Source organism: Dipodomys ordii, unplaced genomic scaffold (assembly GCF_000151885.1).
Source record: "Dipodomys ordii isolate 6190 unplaced genomic scaffold, Dord_2.0 Scaffold34, whole genome shotgun sequence".
Lineage (NCBI taxonomy): Eukaryota > Metazoa > Chordata > Mammalia > Rodentia > Heteromyidae > Dipodomys > Dipodomys ordii.
Window position 1 is genome coordinate 5,006,223 of NW_012267250.1, and position 17,104 is coordinate 5,023,326.

At 34.0% G+C, this 17,104-nt stretch overlaps 1 protein-coding gene across 14 annotated transcripts in view; it reads right to left on the bottom strand.

The window, feature by feature from the left end:
* Pcdh15 (protocadherin-related 15) overlaps nucleotides 1-17,104 on the bottom strand; it is a 453,622-nt gene that overhangs the window by 173,995 nt on the left and 262,523 nt on the right. For 13 of the 14 annotated variants that reach the window (XM_013017079.1, XM_013017081.1, XM_013017082.1 and 10 more), the window contains 2 exons: nucleotides 11,770-11,963; nucleotides 5,390-5,522 (listed from right to left, as the gene is read on the bottom strand). In XM_013017079.1, the coding sequence (XP_012872533.1) occupies nucleotides 5,390-5,522; nucleotides 11,770-11,963 (327 nt within the window). The remainder of the gene's footprint in view (nucleotides 1-5,389; nucleotides 5,523-11,769; nucleotides 11,964-17,104) is intronic. The other variant, XM_013017077.1, reaches the window with a different exon arrangement.

Genomic DNA, 17,104 nt, shown 5'->3' on the forward strand with positions numbered 1-17,104 from the left:
TGTTCCTCCCCCATGGTATAAACCTTGTTTTCACTGTATTTGATGTTGGTATAATTTGTGGAAGGGAAGGGAAAAAGCAAATTGTTTAAATAGGGATACAGGTGGACCCATTGCACCAATGAGATGCACAAGATGTTATGTCGAAAATGAACTTTACAACTTTGGCACAAGAGGGGTAGGATTGGAGGGGAAGGGATAGGAAGGGAAAACAAAGGAGGAGGTAACAATGCTTGATAAGAAATGTACTCATTACCTTGCCTATGTAATTGTAACCCCTCTGTACAGTATTTTCACAATTAAAAAAAGAATAAAAAATTTAAAAATTTAAAAAAGAAAAAAAAGTGGAACAAAAAACTCAGGATATTAGATGTTAATATACAATTAGCACCTCCAAAAAAGAGCTGAGAATGTAGAGTAGCCTGTTATAAGTTAGCTTGCCTTTAATTAAAACCGTTCTGGCGAAGAATTGATTCTGTAGGGAGATCAAGGCAGCAGGAAGTTTTCTTCAGGACTATGAATAGTAATTCCCTGAGGAGCATAGGTTAAATTCTAAGGATTTGAAATTATTATTTAGAAAACAAGAAAAATACATAAAGATAAAAGAAAACATAGAGAAGCAGATGAAATATTTTCTACCCTTATATTCAAGTAATTAATGGTTTGTTTATTTTTGTATCCAGTTACCAGAGATGCTAACATTAACACTTTGGTCTGACTTGCTATTTTCTACATTCTCCTGTTTTTTGTCTTTGAACTACTTTTCCTGAGATTGCAGTTTCTAGCAGAAAGAAGCCAGGAAAACTAGCAAAGTCACTCAATTCACTGTACGATGTAACCAGAATTCCAAAATAGTGGCTAAATTAAATCTTCCCAGAATCAATGGACTTAGTAAAATATTTATTGACAGCTGCTGTAACATTTTCCTTCTGTCTTAAAAGCAATGGTAAACCATAACCAAAATAATAAAATTAAGTTTAGAAAGAAAGAGAATATCTAGCTAGCTTCAGCTATTAAAAGTATTGCTGGAAATTCCAAGGCAAGCTGAAGATATTTAACAAACATCAGTGGTTCAGAAAGGCAGTGCTGGACAAGGGCAAGCTCATAGACTCTAGGATTAGATGTATGAAGAGAGTACCTGGAATTTGACCTCTGCAAAAGTTTTCTGCCTGACACTGAAAAGTTGTTTCCCTCCTTTTATGGGGTCATTGAAGTTAGGGAAACTTCAAGGCTCTCTGTAATTACTGAAGTCCTATTAAAATTTTAGGTTGATAATTTCGTTAAAATAATGATTTCCTTGACATCTATATCTTGGTTTCTAGAATGTGATATCATTTACTAAATCATAAGTGGTCATTTTTCTTCAGTGGAACCAGTAAAGGTAATGAAGGATCATCTATGGAATATACCTATTGTCATGTATACTCTGACATTTTATTTACCTATGTGGTATTCCAAGTTTCCAGAGTGTCTTCCTCAACTTTAGTCACACATCTCTTATGTGTTAACTCACATAAGAAAAATGTTATTTTTCTCTTGTAGGATAATTAAAATAACTAACGTGAACTAATTCTTTTCTTTATCAGCACTATGTCCTTTACATGTTATCTCAATTGACTTTTTCCAAGAGCAGAGTCTCCTGGGGCTTATGCCTGTATTTCCAGCTGAGGAAGCTGAGACCTGGAGGATCATAGTTTGAAGCCAGCCTCATCAATAAAATCTGGGAGATGGTGACCTCAATTACTCAGCTGAAAACCAGGCTGCATGTGTGGTTCCAGGGGTAGAGCCAAACCTATGAGTAAGAAACCTAAGCAAGAACTTGCACACTGAATTAAATCCCAGCACATGGAAAAGACAAAGAACAAAGACATGAAAAGAGAGATAGCAATGCTATTGGCTTTGAGATCTACATATAGATTCTACATATTATTGTTTATGCTGATTTTTTCACAAATTACTTAAGTAAACCTATAAAACAACAAAAACAGTTGTTTAATCCCTTTGTCATTTAGTACTACAGTTATTTTTATTTCCTTTATAAATCAACAATGACATACATAAAGTATAATGGCTTTCACTGCCACTCAGTTTCACAAATAAGTACATGTCAATAAAAATAACAAAAGTCTAGTAAAATGTGAGAGACAAGAGCAGTATATATATAATGGGTATATAATGGGCTAAAACTATTTTTAAGCATGTTAACCTATTACAATTGGTAAGTGAAAACTTGATAACAAAATCATAAAAATAATCAAGATATAATATAGTAAAGACAAAAAATCTACAATTAAGAAAAACGTGTTCAAAATTCTGATTCATCAAACTCTGCCTAATCAACTGATTTTGAATGTATGCTATTATTTATTGTTAGAAAATTTTCCTTGATAAAAGTTTCATCATTTTGAAAGAAAATGGAAATCATTAAACAACAACAACAAAACAGAAGGGGGGATATAACTTATGGGTGTGCAGCTTAAAAGTGATCTCTCAAGCTCTTCTTATTGAAATAGTAAATTTTAAAGTAAGACTTTAAATAGTAGTCAATTATTAAGTACCTATTAAATATTAGCCATTTTTATTTTATGGGAATGATAAGGGTGATGATGATGATTAAGGGTAATTTTATCTCTAAAAAAGATGACAACGCTAGTAGCTTTGATGAAGACAATGATACACATATACAGACAATCTGAAAAGAAATAATTTTCTTACAAGTTCAAAAAGGGTAACATGTATTTGACTATAGCATATGATCTTATTTGATAGCCTTGCTTTAACTTTAGTATGTGTACATTTGTATGTCTGTGTGTTTAGCTAAAAATGCAAAGACACAAAGAAAGAAGAGCCTGTTATAGAGTTCCCATACTTGATTGATTTCATAATGGAAAAAAATTAGTTCAATGTCTAAAATGTGTTGACAAATGCTAAGCAACCATATCAGAAGTGGAAGACAGTAATTTTTGTTGTTGTTGCTGGGGTTTTTTGGGGGGGGCAGTTACTAATGTCTGTGGAATACCTATGCACACTTTGAACAAAGTCAAGCAGAGACTTAGAAGGCATTGATAGCTAGCTCTCTGGTGCTATTTGACAACATTGTACAACATTCTTACAGGCTTTACTGCTAAGTCAAGAATAAATACAGTCAAAATTTTAAGTAAGATCTGACCAATCCTGGATGAAAGCAATTAAAACAATCAAAACTAGTTCTCATCAAAAGAAGAGGCCCAAGAAAGCAGAGGTAGGGTACCCTTTTTTTCCTATGGAATGCCATCACTTCAGAGCCTACAAGGTTGTATTAATAGAGAGGGAAAAAAATCACAGACCCTCAAGTAACTTGCGGATCAAATAAATGGAACATACATAAGGAACAAAACAAAAATTGTTGTCTGAAAAGAACCATGTCAATCAAAGCAGATAATTTTGAAGGCAGCTTCTTCTCTTCTATGTATTTCTGGGTCACTCGAAAGCAAGTACTGCCTTGGCTGTAGGTAATACCACTGGAGAGGGGCCTCTGGGCAACCAGCGTGTCTCTCATGTGTTCTCTGACTACAAAAAGTCTTTGGAAGGTAATTTGATGGAAGCTTTTCAAATTTTAGGTCACTAGTTTAAATTCTTTCTAAGTTGTTCATGAACAAAAGTGGGTGGTTGCAGGCTTTGAAAAACATTGTTCAGGTGTCATTCTAATTCTTCTAATAGAGATTGGCACTGCAATTGATGCCCTTTCTTTCACTCCTGCCAGCACCACAAAGGGTGAATAGAAATGCCATTCCAAGTGGAGTGTTGGTTCTTTTTTTTCTTCAACTTTTGTACACAAGAAATGTGAGACAAGAAAAGGCCAATGCCTCTTCATCTTTAGAGCAGAGGTAGCTCTCCAATAATAAGGCTACTAAATCTTTCTGAGATTTATTGAAACAAAATCTAGGGTACCTTATAAGTAATATGTCTTACCTCATAGAAAATTAAATTGCATAAGAAAACATAGTTAAGGAAATTTTACTTATAACCCATGTATAATTTTGTTGACCTGGACCTTAGAAATGAAAGGTTTATTTTGTTTTAATTTCTTTCTGTTTTCTGTTTCATCAGATGAATCAACCTATTTTCTCCCTTCTGAAGAAACAGTATCATTTCTGACATTTAATCTGGTCATTGACATCTGTCAATCCTCTGTGTGTGCAAGCGCCCCCCCCCCCCACACGCATGAACACAAGTACCTGTGCTGATCCTGGAGCTTGAATTCAGGGCCTGGGCACTGTACTGACATGTTTTTTTTTTTTAATTTTGTTTTATTTTGTTTCGTTCAAGGCTAGAGCTCTATCACTTGAGCCACAGCTCTACTTCCAGCTCCTTTAATAGTTAATTGGAGATCAGATTCCTACAAGTTTTCTTGTCCCAGCTGGCTTCAAACTCTTGATCTTCAAAATTCAGCTTCTTGAGTAGCTAGGCTCACAGGCATGATCCACTGGCACAAGGCTGGGTTCTTTCAAACTCTTTGAGTTGTATGTGTATGTGTGTGTGTGTGTGTGTGTGTGTGTGTGTGCATGCATGCAGAAATGCACACTAGTATTGGAATTTGAACTTGGGGATCTTTCACTTTTGAATACACATCAGTTATGGCTGGTGCTCTATACCCTGAGCCACACTTCCACTGTCTCCTTTTTGTTGGTTAATTGGAGGTAACAGTGGCAATGGTATTTTCTTCCTAGGCATATTTTGAACACTAGTCCTCAGATCTCAACCTCCTGAGTAGCTAGGATTACAAGTATAAGTCACTATCACCACAAATTTCAGTTTTTTTATTGTTAGTAATATTTTTGAAAAAATGTTGTTCCCATGTGTTCTAAGAGCAAATAATCAACAAGAGCAAACTCGAGTAAATTAGGGGGAAGCAACAAATTACCAGAGGAAAGTCATTCCAAGCCTCTTCCTGAGGAGGCTGAGGAACAACATTATAAAACTTCCCCATAGTTATAGAATTAAAGTAATATCTACCTATGAATCTGAATGCCTAACATCAGAGTTGGAGTGGAAGGTTTCTTTCTTTCTTTCTATCCAAAACTCTAATAAAAATAAATCCAGCTGTGTACAGACATCCAAGTCAGAAAATTATAGTCAGCTCTTGACTGTTCATTTGCAAAGCAAAAACATATTCCACTGCATGTTTCCAATCCCTTCATTCTCTCCTGTAATGATTGCAGCTAATCCCTGACAGCAAAACATGAATTCTTCAATTGTGGAAATCAATAGAATAAATGAATGGTAGGAACCCTCCATCCCTCTCATTTTGCTTTTCTTTCCAGTTGGAATTTTTATTCAATAGAATATAAGAAAGCACAGATGTCCCCGCCTTATATCCCCTTCACACTCATGAACATCCCAGGGAGCTTACCTGTAGATTTAACAAAACAGCACCAATCCTCATGGCTTCACTAACTTCAAGGCTGTACATCAGCTGTGGGAAGCGGGGAGGACTTTGATTATTTGGAGGAAGTACTTCAATGTACACTGTGCAGATGGAGTGCCTGCAGAGAATGAGAAGAGAACACAATATCAAAAGGCTGTATCACACTTAAAGTTTGAATGCATCCTTCATTCATTTCTTGGGTTAGTAGGCTAAAGCATTCGCCAATTTTATAGGAAACAGTAAAAACCTGCAAGGATAAAACATAAAAAATTACCATCACCAAAATAAAATGCTTATGAAATTAGTCTAGTAAAAGGGAATAAAAAACCCTACTGCATCTATTTTTCCTACTTAAATTAATCATAAAATTGTAAAGGATGACTATATAAAGAGCTCACAAATTATCTGGACTTGATTTTTGACTTTATTTTTAATACTTGTTATGATTTTTTAAAGTAAAAATATGTTCTGTAACCATTGGTAATGGGAACAGTGTTTCAGTCTCTCTTCTCAGGAAATCAACAGAGAGAGCAAGGATTAAAACAGCACAAATTAATATATTATGGATTCTCTTTCATTAATTCAATTGCTGACATTAATAGCTTTATGTGCATGTATGTCAAGATTCAAGATCATGAGATAATACTCAGAAAATACAGACAAAATAAAATTGTTTCCATCTCTTTTAAAGATTTAAACATGACAATAAAAATTTAGATTTAGTTACACCTTCTATGATGGGAAATCTTTCCTTGTAGAATATGAAGCAACTCTATTATAATAAGAAAAAAAATATCATTGGGAATAATGAATCAGCTGATATTGTTGAGCAGGGAAATTGTCTTAACAAAATGAAAGCTCAAGATCTAAGATGCCAGAGGTTTACAGAGAAGAGACACTAACTCAAATCTATGAACAAGACTTGCTATTTTACAGGCTATCCTCTATACTGAGATTAATATATATATATATATATATATATATATACATGCATATATATATTTTACACAAATACAGCACCATTTCCTCTCAACATCATTTTCACAAAATTGTATGTGTATGTTTCTGTTTAAAATCATGTGTTATCATTTCTATCTTGGGATTAGACTTTTCTTCAAGTAGAATAAAACTCTTGTCATTAAATGCTTGAAATAAAAGCCATGGTCTGCCCAGGTACCAGTGGCTTCCTTGTTTGGTTCTACTTACATCAGAGACTGAGATTGGGAAGATAATGACTCAGAAAAAATGATTCTTTTCAGGCCTTGGTAGAAGAGTTCTAGAGACCACTTCTCATCAAAAAGATGGATGCAATGGCCCATACCTTTAATCTTAGCTACACAGGAGGCCTAATATTGGTGGATCTGGCCCAGGGACATGGTTTAGCAAGGAGCTACAACCTGTCTCCAAAGTAGCCAGTGGCAATATGGTCTAGAGGTATACATAGATCTATGGTAAGAGCACTCACCTATCAAGTACAAAAAACTCACATCAAGATTTAGTATTTTGGTCACATGAATTTTTTCCTAGAATTAATTAAAGTTAATAAATCATTCATATTCTTAAAAGCACTTAAACGAGACATAGATTATGAACACTGAAATTTGGTTTACAGCTTTTTTTACTTTTTTTTTCCCTCTGCTTCTTTTCAAATAAGTCAAGGTTGCGATTGGTAATTACACGCTTTTTACCTCTTGCACTCAAATGTTAGCATTACTTGGGAAAGAGGGGATTTCAAGGTCTTGCCTGTTCTTCAACACTTTCAGCTCTCTAAAATGTATTTAAATACAAATTATTATTCTTGAGTGATGCTGATTTTGAACAACATATTTTTTCTGTTCCCCCTATCTGAGTAATGTCAGAAATGACATTCCTAAAACTGAATATCAATAGTATTAACAATAAAATGATAAAGCTATTATAAATAGTAGTAATTCAACAGCATTATTTAAGCACATAATAAAACAGGGCACTGACTAGGTACATAAAAATACTTTATGTGAGCATTTCATATTTAAATTTTATAGAGTCTTAAATGCATAAAACCGAGCATCTATCTAACCAAATTTTATTTGTGTAATATCATCAGTATGATGTAGATAAATCTTCATTTCTATCAGTGAGAATCCTAAAGTATTCACTTTTTCTCATTGTATAATAAATATTAATGTGGAACAAAAGACATTGCATATATAACAGAAAATATTATAATTTTAAAGACACTTGAAAATTTCTAACCGGACTGACTAGTTTTACAAACAGTAAATTAAAACATTTTAAATATTAAGTGACTGTATTAAAGTTATAAAATTAATCAACAACAGAAGATAAGGTAAACAGCAAGGTGGCTGAATTCAGAATCCACCTGTTCTATCTGCTTCATCTGTAAGAACAAATAGAAAATTTTAACTTACCCAGTTGGTTTAAATATAGAAATATCTCAGGTTGTAACAAAGGATGTTACCTTATTGAATCTATAAATTATTTGAAATATTGGATTCAGAATATGAAATAAAAATTTTCAATAATTTATATCATGAATGAAAGGTTGAAACAATGATTATAAGAATAAAAAGATGGATAAAGCAGAGTTGGAAAGGCACATTTTGTCTAATTTGAATTTAAAAATGATGTAATTTCTCCAGTATAATAATCAATAATAATAATATTGTAATAGTGATATGTAATAATAATTGAGAGGGTGTTGATGGCTTTGAGAGGCCTGTAAACTCTGCCTTGCAGTTTGCTATTAAATATGTCAATATGTGCTACAATATATCTGCTTCATTTCTGCATTTCTACTTTGTTTGAATGGCAGAGGTTATAGGCATTTCTATGGTTTTTCCTTGTAGGCTTAAAATACTACAGGTACTGTGATTTTATTTCCCTTTGTCTCTTAAAAATAGCATGCTATATAAGCTGTATTTAGAGTTTGTGCTCACAAGTTCTATTCTATATTTTAGAAACACAACAACACAACAATCTATAGGAGCAGAGACTACAAACCATCATAAGAGGCCAAGAAAAACAACAGATAAACCAGCAAACAAATGAGCAATAACAACAAAAATCTTTCAAGGGTTATTACAGGGAAGAGGGAAGTGTATGCCAGATGCATTTACATTCAAAACAGGCCCAGAACACCCGTGTATTCACAGTAATAAACCCTAAACTATAAGTTCTATACAATTAAAGAGGAAGGAATTAATAAAAGAAGAATCAATACTGGAGAAGGAAATACATGAAAAATAAGTGTTAGTTTTAGAGCTGCTCATTGATATGATCAAATGCCTCATTCCTTTCAAACTTCCACAATGATTTGGTTTCTCATGTCTCCTAAGCTTGGCTCTTGTTTCCTCACTTGGATTTCTGATTACAGTGTTGGCTCAAATCTTCCTGCACTGTATTATCTCTGATCACAAGCCTGGATTCCACTGTGGTGCCAGCTGATGACAGGAATGTGGAGATACCATCCCACTAATCTTATATACCCACTGCCTCCCCAGCAAAAGAAGATTTGTAGAAGCACAGTACTTTTGTTGTGGTGGTTGTTGTGTTTTAAATTATTCTTAAGTACTTGTATATAGGGATTTTAATTGAACAAATCAGCTTGTAAGTATGATGCATCCTGGTCAATGTTACCACTTCAATTATTCTTCAGCATATTTTAGGGCTTTTTTTAATTCATGACGATTCATTTGTTTATTATCTATTTGTTCATTTATTGAGTCATTTAATGTTAAGTGTAGGATGCAATGTTATGTATGATAACATTTATATATTCACAGGCAAAACAATTACTTAACTGGAGAGAGAACTATTTAATCATGTGTTAATTAAAAGCTGCCTTAGATTCTGTGAGAAAAAAATAGGAATACTAAAATGATACTATATCATGTATCAATCTTTTTGTCAGAACTTTATTAGAACCAAGGTAAATTTTCTAAGCAATCATGAATACCTAAGTATTCATAACAGAATTAAATAAGTATATGCTCAATTTAACTGAATTAAGTTAAATGATTTACATGTACCATTAATTCAAATAATATCCTAATATATGTTAGAACATATTTTAATTTTGCACTTTTTGTCTCTCCTTTATAAACAAACCACACTATTGTGGCTATAAAATACTCCTAATCTCACTGACTCATTATTTTATATCACCTTTCTCCCTTCCTTCCTTCCTCCCTTCCTTCCTTCCTCCCTCCCTTCCTTCCTTCCTTCCTTCCTTCCTTCCTTCCTTCCTTCCTTTCTTTTTCTCTTTTTTTCTTTCCTTCCTTCTTTCTTTGTTGTGGGGATTGAACTCTGGACCTGGGCACTATCCCTCAGCTCTTCAGCTCAAGGCTAGAACTCTACCAGTTGAACCACAGTCTTCTGGTTTTCTGGTGGTTAATTGGAGATAACAGTCTCATGGACTTTCCTGTCCAGGCTGGCTTTGATCCTCAGATCTCAGCCTCCTGAGTAGCTAGTATTACAGGCCTGAGCCACCATTGCCAGGCTTGCGTTTATTTTGAAAGTCATTCTTATTGAAGTTTGTAAACACAAGTTGTCAACCCACAAAGAAATATGGAAAATTTTCTACATTATGAAAGTTGTTACCATTGCTTTTGATGGCTACTAGCCAATTTTATCAAATTTCAACATTTATGACTTATCTCTTATTTATTGATAATTACATCTCCCCACTATTGACAATAACTTGCTTGATAAAAGACATTTCTGTCAACCTGTTCCAATAGTGGTATTGCACACAATTGTCATTTCCATTGCTTTGCCTTTCCCATGTTATTTGGTACAAGGGCACTAGAGTCATTTTGCAGAGAGAAAAATATATCTCACCTGACTATGTCTCATAATGATAAATGACCAGAAATGAATCTAAATACATAGGCAATATTTGATACAATAAATATAACTGTGAATTAAGAGAGGAACCGTTTCATATTTTGTATTGAGATAAGCAGATAGCAGATGGAGAAAATGAATCAGTATCAATATCTTGCAGTACAAACTAGGATGTTTTCCAATGGCAAAAAGGGTTTACATTTACTATGTGATAGAAAATGTAGAGTAATAGTGACCTAGAGTCACCATATCAGTAGAAGAATTACATAATTTGCAAACAGAGAATGCACAGAATGTAGTCAAAGTAATCTATACATGTGTGAAAATAGAACAAAGCCTGCTGAATTGTTTCATGAAACACGGGGAGTTGGAGGAGTATTGAATTAATTTATGAAAATATCACAATGAAACCTCTTTTACAACTATTATAAACTAATAAAAATAGAAAAAATAACAATGATGGCTTTTAAATAGAGAAAATATATTCACGTTTACTTACAATAACAAGGACAAAATAATAGGTATTCTTTACTTGTCAACTTGCCAAAAATCTAAATGTGTGATATTACAAAAAACTGGAGAGACTGTATAAAGTCTCCAAATATTGCAGTTGGAATTGTGAATTGTTACTTATAGAAAAGCAACTTGGCTGTTATATAAAAGTCTTATAATTACATAAAGTCTAAAAGTCTTATAATTATGTAAAGTCTTTTATGGGTCTGATGGGATTTTAATATAGTGATGTATTTGCACATGTTTAGAGTGATAATTAATATGTGTGTTTCTCCACTGTCACTAAAAGAAAGAGTATCACTTAATAAAACATTAAAAGAGGAGTTCTTAAACAGACTCACATGAAGAAATAGTAGATTACTCTGAACAAAGATTTGAGGTAATTATCCAATATTCATATAAACCCTTAGATGCATTGTGAAGGAAAAAATAATCTCACAAGTCTGACTAGTAGATATTCATTTATATTTTATTGGGTACTAAAGTCTGTCAAAACCCAATAAATTAATACATTTCAACTGGAGAATAGAAAATGTGCAGGATATATGTACTTTATATGCATGTATACATGGGTGGATATTACACATGTATTTTAACAATTCTTAGTAAACTGAGAGATGTCTCCAAAACCCTGAGATATGACATGCTGCTCACACCCCTGTGACTTCGTTTGAAGAAAATAGCCTTTGTCTCACTTTCTGGCCAATTGCCATTCAGTAATACATAGAAAACATGCCTCTAACATTACCCATTTCTTGCACCAGAACAGACCTGCCTCTGCTGTGAAATCAGAGTTAATTATTTTGTGGCTTAATCTTGACTTATTTTCCTATTCCCAAAATTTAACCAAATAACAATATCCAGTTCCTGAGAATTCACCCTCTGATTTTCGGATCTAATTTAGTTGTTTATAGGATAAAAGAATGCTGGCTGAGTTTCTTAAATTTAATTATGGGGTTAAACGGGAGCAATGAAAAGACAGTATTGGATCTAATATAAATTACCTTCTCTCTGCAGGAGGAGCATTATCCGCTGCTTGGACCGTCAGCGCGTAAGTACTCCCGACTATCAATTCCACCCCAGGAGCGATGCTGATAAGCCCTGTTGTTTTATTGATGATGAAGTCTCCCTTAGCCCCAGCCAGGATTTCATACGTGATCTCTCCATTTGACCCTTCATCTGCGTCGACTGCAGTGAGCTGGAATTGAAAATCGCAACATAAACATCCTCTTCGGATTCAACTTTGCACCACTTTGTCATTCTCCATTAAAAAAAAACCAGAAGCTTATGTTCAAAGACAAAGCATAAGCTAAGAGTTTTCGGCAGGTATGCCTTTGTCTTCCCTGAATTAAGAAATCACAGAATTGAGGTGTTGCCTTTTCTCATGAGACTCATAAGGAAAAACGTTGTTGGACCTTGAAGACTGTTTATATTTAATAATATAAAAGAGGAAACCGCTAACAATCTGATAGCCCTATAGGAAATGTAATATTGTCCTTGATACAAAAATACATAAAACCAAGGGGATAAATAAAATAGAAAAGGCTTATGTTTATTGCTCCTATCCATCTATTTGCCTTAAGGCCTTACATTTATAATGCTTTTCTGTATTATGTGGGGCAAATTGCCTTACAATGGACCGATAAGGCCTAGCACACTACAAATAAGTGCCTCTCTTATTAGAGAATATCATGGCAGGTGCAGCCCAAGAAAAAGTTTTGTGGAGAAAAGAATCTATTTCAAGCCTCTAAAATAATAAATGTGAATAGAGGTGGTAAACACATATTCAAAATCCTTTCCAAGCAATTGGTGTCTAATAGAAAATATTTGAATGATGGAGTGTGATAGGAGAGTAACTATTGTCAATTCCAGAAGTCACATTGAAGTGAAGCAAATTTGTTAAGCAAAATAAGACTCTTGGACTTCCTGACTCATATACATTCACTAATGTGCATTCTAATGTAATGAATGGTGTGCATTTTACATACATTCCCAGAATTTTCTGTTTTCACTACAGCATAATGATGAATGCAGAGGGAAAATGGCTTATTTCACACATGGTGAAAGTTTTCCTTTGAATAAAGAAAACATGTTTTGGGCATAAATTGACCTGTACAGTTATTTTCCAGTTTATAATTACATTTTCTTATGTATTTCAGCCCATTTTACATCTATTCAGTAGCATTTGTTTATCATGTACAGCTTCTTCCAAGAATCTGACAAATTCTTTGGTGCTTGCTATTCAATAAATCATGACTTTGCCTAGAAATTTCAGTTTAAATGCATAGTAATTAATAGCCCTATAAAAGTTTATGCTTAATGGCCCTAATAAGTGCAAATAAAGTTTTCATACACACTAGCTTGCTTGCTAAAGGTGATGCATGGTGTGTATTCTCTTTCTGCCTTTTTATTATATTTTGCATTTAGAATCTAATGCATGTAGGAATATCAGTAATAGAAATAATTGAGAAGACAAAGGAAATTTGTCAGCCAATAATGAAGCTAAATAATTTGCTTGGATATTTTTAGGTGGACAGATGTGGCTTCCAGAAAGGAAGACATTTCATAACACAAGTCTGGGATTTATATGTAGATGACAGACATAGGACCTAAAAGCAAAAGAAAAGAGAACTATTTATGGAAAGAGTTGAAATGATGTACACTTATCAAGAATTATTCATGTCAGAAAAATTCTTCATCTTTTTGTTTGTGGATCACACTGGAGGGTTGATGTCATAGGAAATATCAATTTGATTAGAGTAAATCATTTAAAATGTCTCAGGAAATCTTAATTAAAATTTAGCTCAAACTGGATTCAATATGAACATACTTCCTGGGACTTAAATTGGCTAAAGGGATTTAGTGATAAATGACAAGGCATCAAGCAAAAATAGGGAGTGAAGAGAGTGCTTCAGGAACATAGGTATTATGGCTGGTCTTATTTAACATTTTCATAAATGAGGTTGGAAGGGAGGATAAGCTGGATGATAATTAAATTGAGGTAGACACCCATCTGGGAGGCACTGTGAATACCAAATCCAGCTGCAAAACACAGGCAATATAAACACCCCTAAAATTATATAGTCAACCAACCACATATCAGAGCACTTATTCAGCGAACACAGGAAGCCATAAACAGGAGGAATGCGTAGGAGATGAACCACAAATGAATTACATGTGTTAGTTATTTAATTAACTTTTTACTATTCTTTTAAGTTGTACTAAAGAATAACAATGGGGCTGGGGGCCGGTGGCTCACACCTATAATCTACAGCTTACGAAGCTGAGATCTGAGGATCATGGTTTTAAGCCAGCCTAGACAGGAAAGACCATGAGACTCTCATCTCCAATTAACCATGAGAAAACCAGAAGTGGCACTGTGGTGTAAAGTGCTGGAGCGCTAGCCTTGAGCAATAAAGCTCCGGGACAGCAAACAGAACATGAGTTCAAGCCCTAAAACTGACTAATAATAATAACAATAATAGTAATGGTAATAAAAAATAAAAGAATAACATAATGAGCTAAGTATTAACAATTTTATTTGCCCATATGCAAACAAAAGTATCATATATGCAAAGCAAAAATATCTCAAGTAAATTATCTATACTGCAGATCTAGAAAGTAGAGAACAGAAAATAACTCTTGAATTCCAACCATTAATAATGTGTTCATCCAAGTACCTAAAGATGGGTGTTGATGGCTTATTGCTATAATCCTAGCTACTCAGGAACCTGAGATCTGAGGATCATGATTTGAGGGCAGCCAGGGCAGAAAAACTCCATGAAATCTTCTCTCCAATAAATTACTCAAAAAAAGCCAAGAGTGGTGCTGTGGCTCAAGTGGTAGAGTGCCAGCTTAACCCAGGACTGAAGCACACATGCATATGTGTGAGCACAACCCCCCCCACATGCACACAAAGAAAAAAAAGAACCTAAAATCAAGAAAACTTTAAAGTAACATTCAATGATGCAATGCAGAAAAATGCTTAGTTCATGTTACCTTTTTATCAGACTGTAGGGTAGATATGAATATCAGGCACAAACTTGTGTTGAAGATAGGATCTTAAAGATGAGAATATGCCAGGGAAAAGGGACTGAGAATGACTCACAGAAAAGGGAAATACGCAAGTAAAGATAGCTATGTGCTGCCTAATGACATCATAGTCAGCAGTTTATTGCACTGAGCATGGTGGATTCTTGTGTTTATAATGGAGCTGGAACATTCCCGTTACCTGGTGATGTAGCTGTTGTAGCATCGCAAAGCAATCCATTGCTTACATATTAGTGGTCACACTGGGATAAGCAAACTTTGCCCTGCATGTCACGGTATACACAAATCTGTCAGTACCTAATGCTTGATAATGGTAGCAAATGATTATATTAATGTTGCATGAATTATTATAGTAGTTTATGCATACTTCCCAAAATATACTTCCTTTCAATATTATAGAGCTATGTCTATGCAGTAAATATAAAATTTACTGTAAAAGAGTATGCCATGTTATTACAGAAGTTAACTTCATATATTTTGGTTGCAATATCCCTCAATGCTGTTTCAAGTAATGGGTCCTTATCTTTCATTTTTGCATGTATGAACTCTATGAGAAAATTATTTATTTCTCATATCTCTGTGGTTAAGCAACACATGACTGGTCTATAAAAATGTGGGTAATGCTGGGCACGAGTGGCTCACACCTGTAATCCTAAGTAATCAGGAGGCTGAGATCTGAGGATCGTGATTCAAAGCCCAGGCAGGAAAACTCTGTGAGACTTTTATCTCAATAAACCACTAGAAAACCAGAAGTGGTGCTGTGGCTCAATTGGTAGAGTGCTCACCTTGAGCTGAAGAGCTGAGGGACAGAGCCCAGGCCTAGAGTTTAAGCCTCGTGACCAAACCAAAGGAAAAAATAATGTGTGCAAAAATAAGCTAGCATACATTGAATCTGAAAAGAAAAGTGGAAGCAAGTTGATTAGGGATTGATTCACTTGTGATGAAAGTTTGAAAACCATTGCATCAGCATAAATTGATGAATAGATTAAACTTATTGATTATATATATGTACTGAACATTTTTTCTCTTTTGTTTGTTTTGTTTCAATATTTCAATGTTTCTGTAAGGTAGAAAGGAAAAACTGGGCAAGGAAGGGAGTAATATTGTCTTTTGATGAAGATGTTGCAAGAGAAAATAAGTGACATTGTTTCATACTATTGGTTCTTATGTATGAAGAAAATTATGACTGAATTCTCTTGGTCTCCAAAATGTGAATCAAAATATTTCCTATTAGATTTGAATGATAAAAAGAGATATAGTAATATAAAATGTTTGGAGGAAAAATAAAAAATAACCCAATCTCTCTTATTCTTGATTCATGTTATGGGCATGCTATGTTTATACCATAGTATTCTGATATAATGGAAGCATATTTTCTGATTTATGTAGACACAATTTTGGGTATGCTTAATGAAAACAGTTCTTTAGACACTTTACCATCTGAATTTTTCTTCACCAAGGAGGGCATTCAATGAGGAGGACAGAAGAATTAATAGTAGGATGGAAATAATCAAAGTGCATTGCATGCAAGTCTGAAACAACTACTCATCTATTCCACCGTGTACAATTAATATACATTACAAACCTCTGCCCCTTGCAGAACTTGAATCATTGTTTGGATTTTTATTTGGATTTTAGCCACAGTAAAAAGTAACCAATGTGTTTGCTTTCTGTTCCTAGATATTTATTTCTGTGTGTTCCTAAACATGTCATACTGATGACTCTCATTTTATTTGAATTTAATTGCTTAAATATAGCAGTTTTGCATATTTGTGAGAATAGAGAGAAATGATACATCATGATTTATGTAACAAGTTGTAAAATTGCTTTTATATTAAGGAATGTATGACATTCTAATTTTCTCTGCCAGTTGCTACTTTGATTATTTTAATTCAATAGAAGAAGAATTAGTACACCAGCATACTCTGGTCTTATAACTTTAATAGACATATACATTACTTCCTAATATAAAATTTACAGTCATAAAATGAACAGACTTGCCTAACAGTAATGTGAAAACATGGGAAATTCCTTTTATGAGGACAAACCAGACTCTAGAATACAGAATTGATGAATTAAGTTATTCATTTATATTTGCATATAAAGTAATAACATGTTCATATAATGGCATGTTTGCTTAATTTGGTTTATTATCTCCTTATATTTTATCAAAGGACTGATACTTTAAAAATTCTATTTCTGGGGCTGGGAAGGTGGCTCAGTGGTAGAGCGCTTGCCTTGCATGCCTGAGGCCCTGGGTTCGATTCCTCAGTACCACATAAGCAAAAA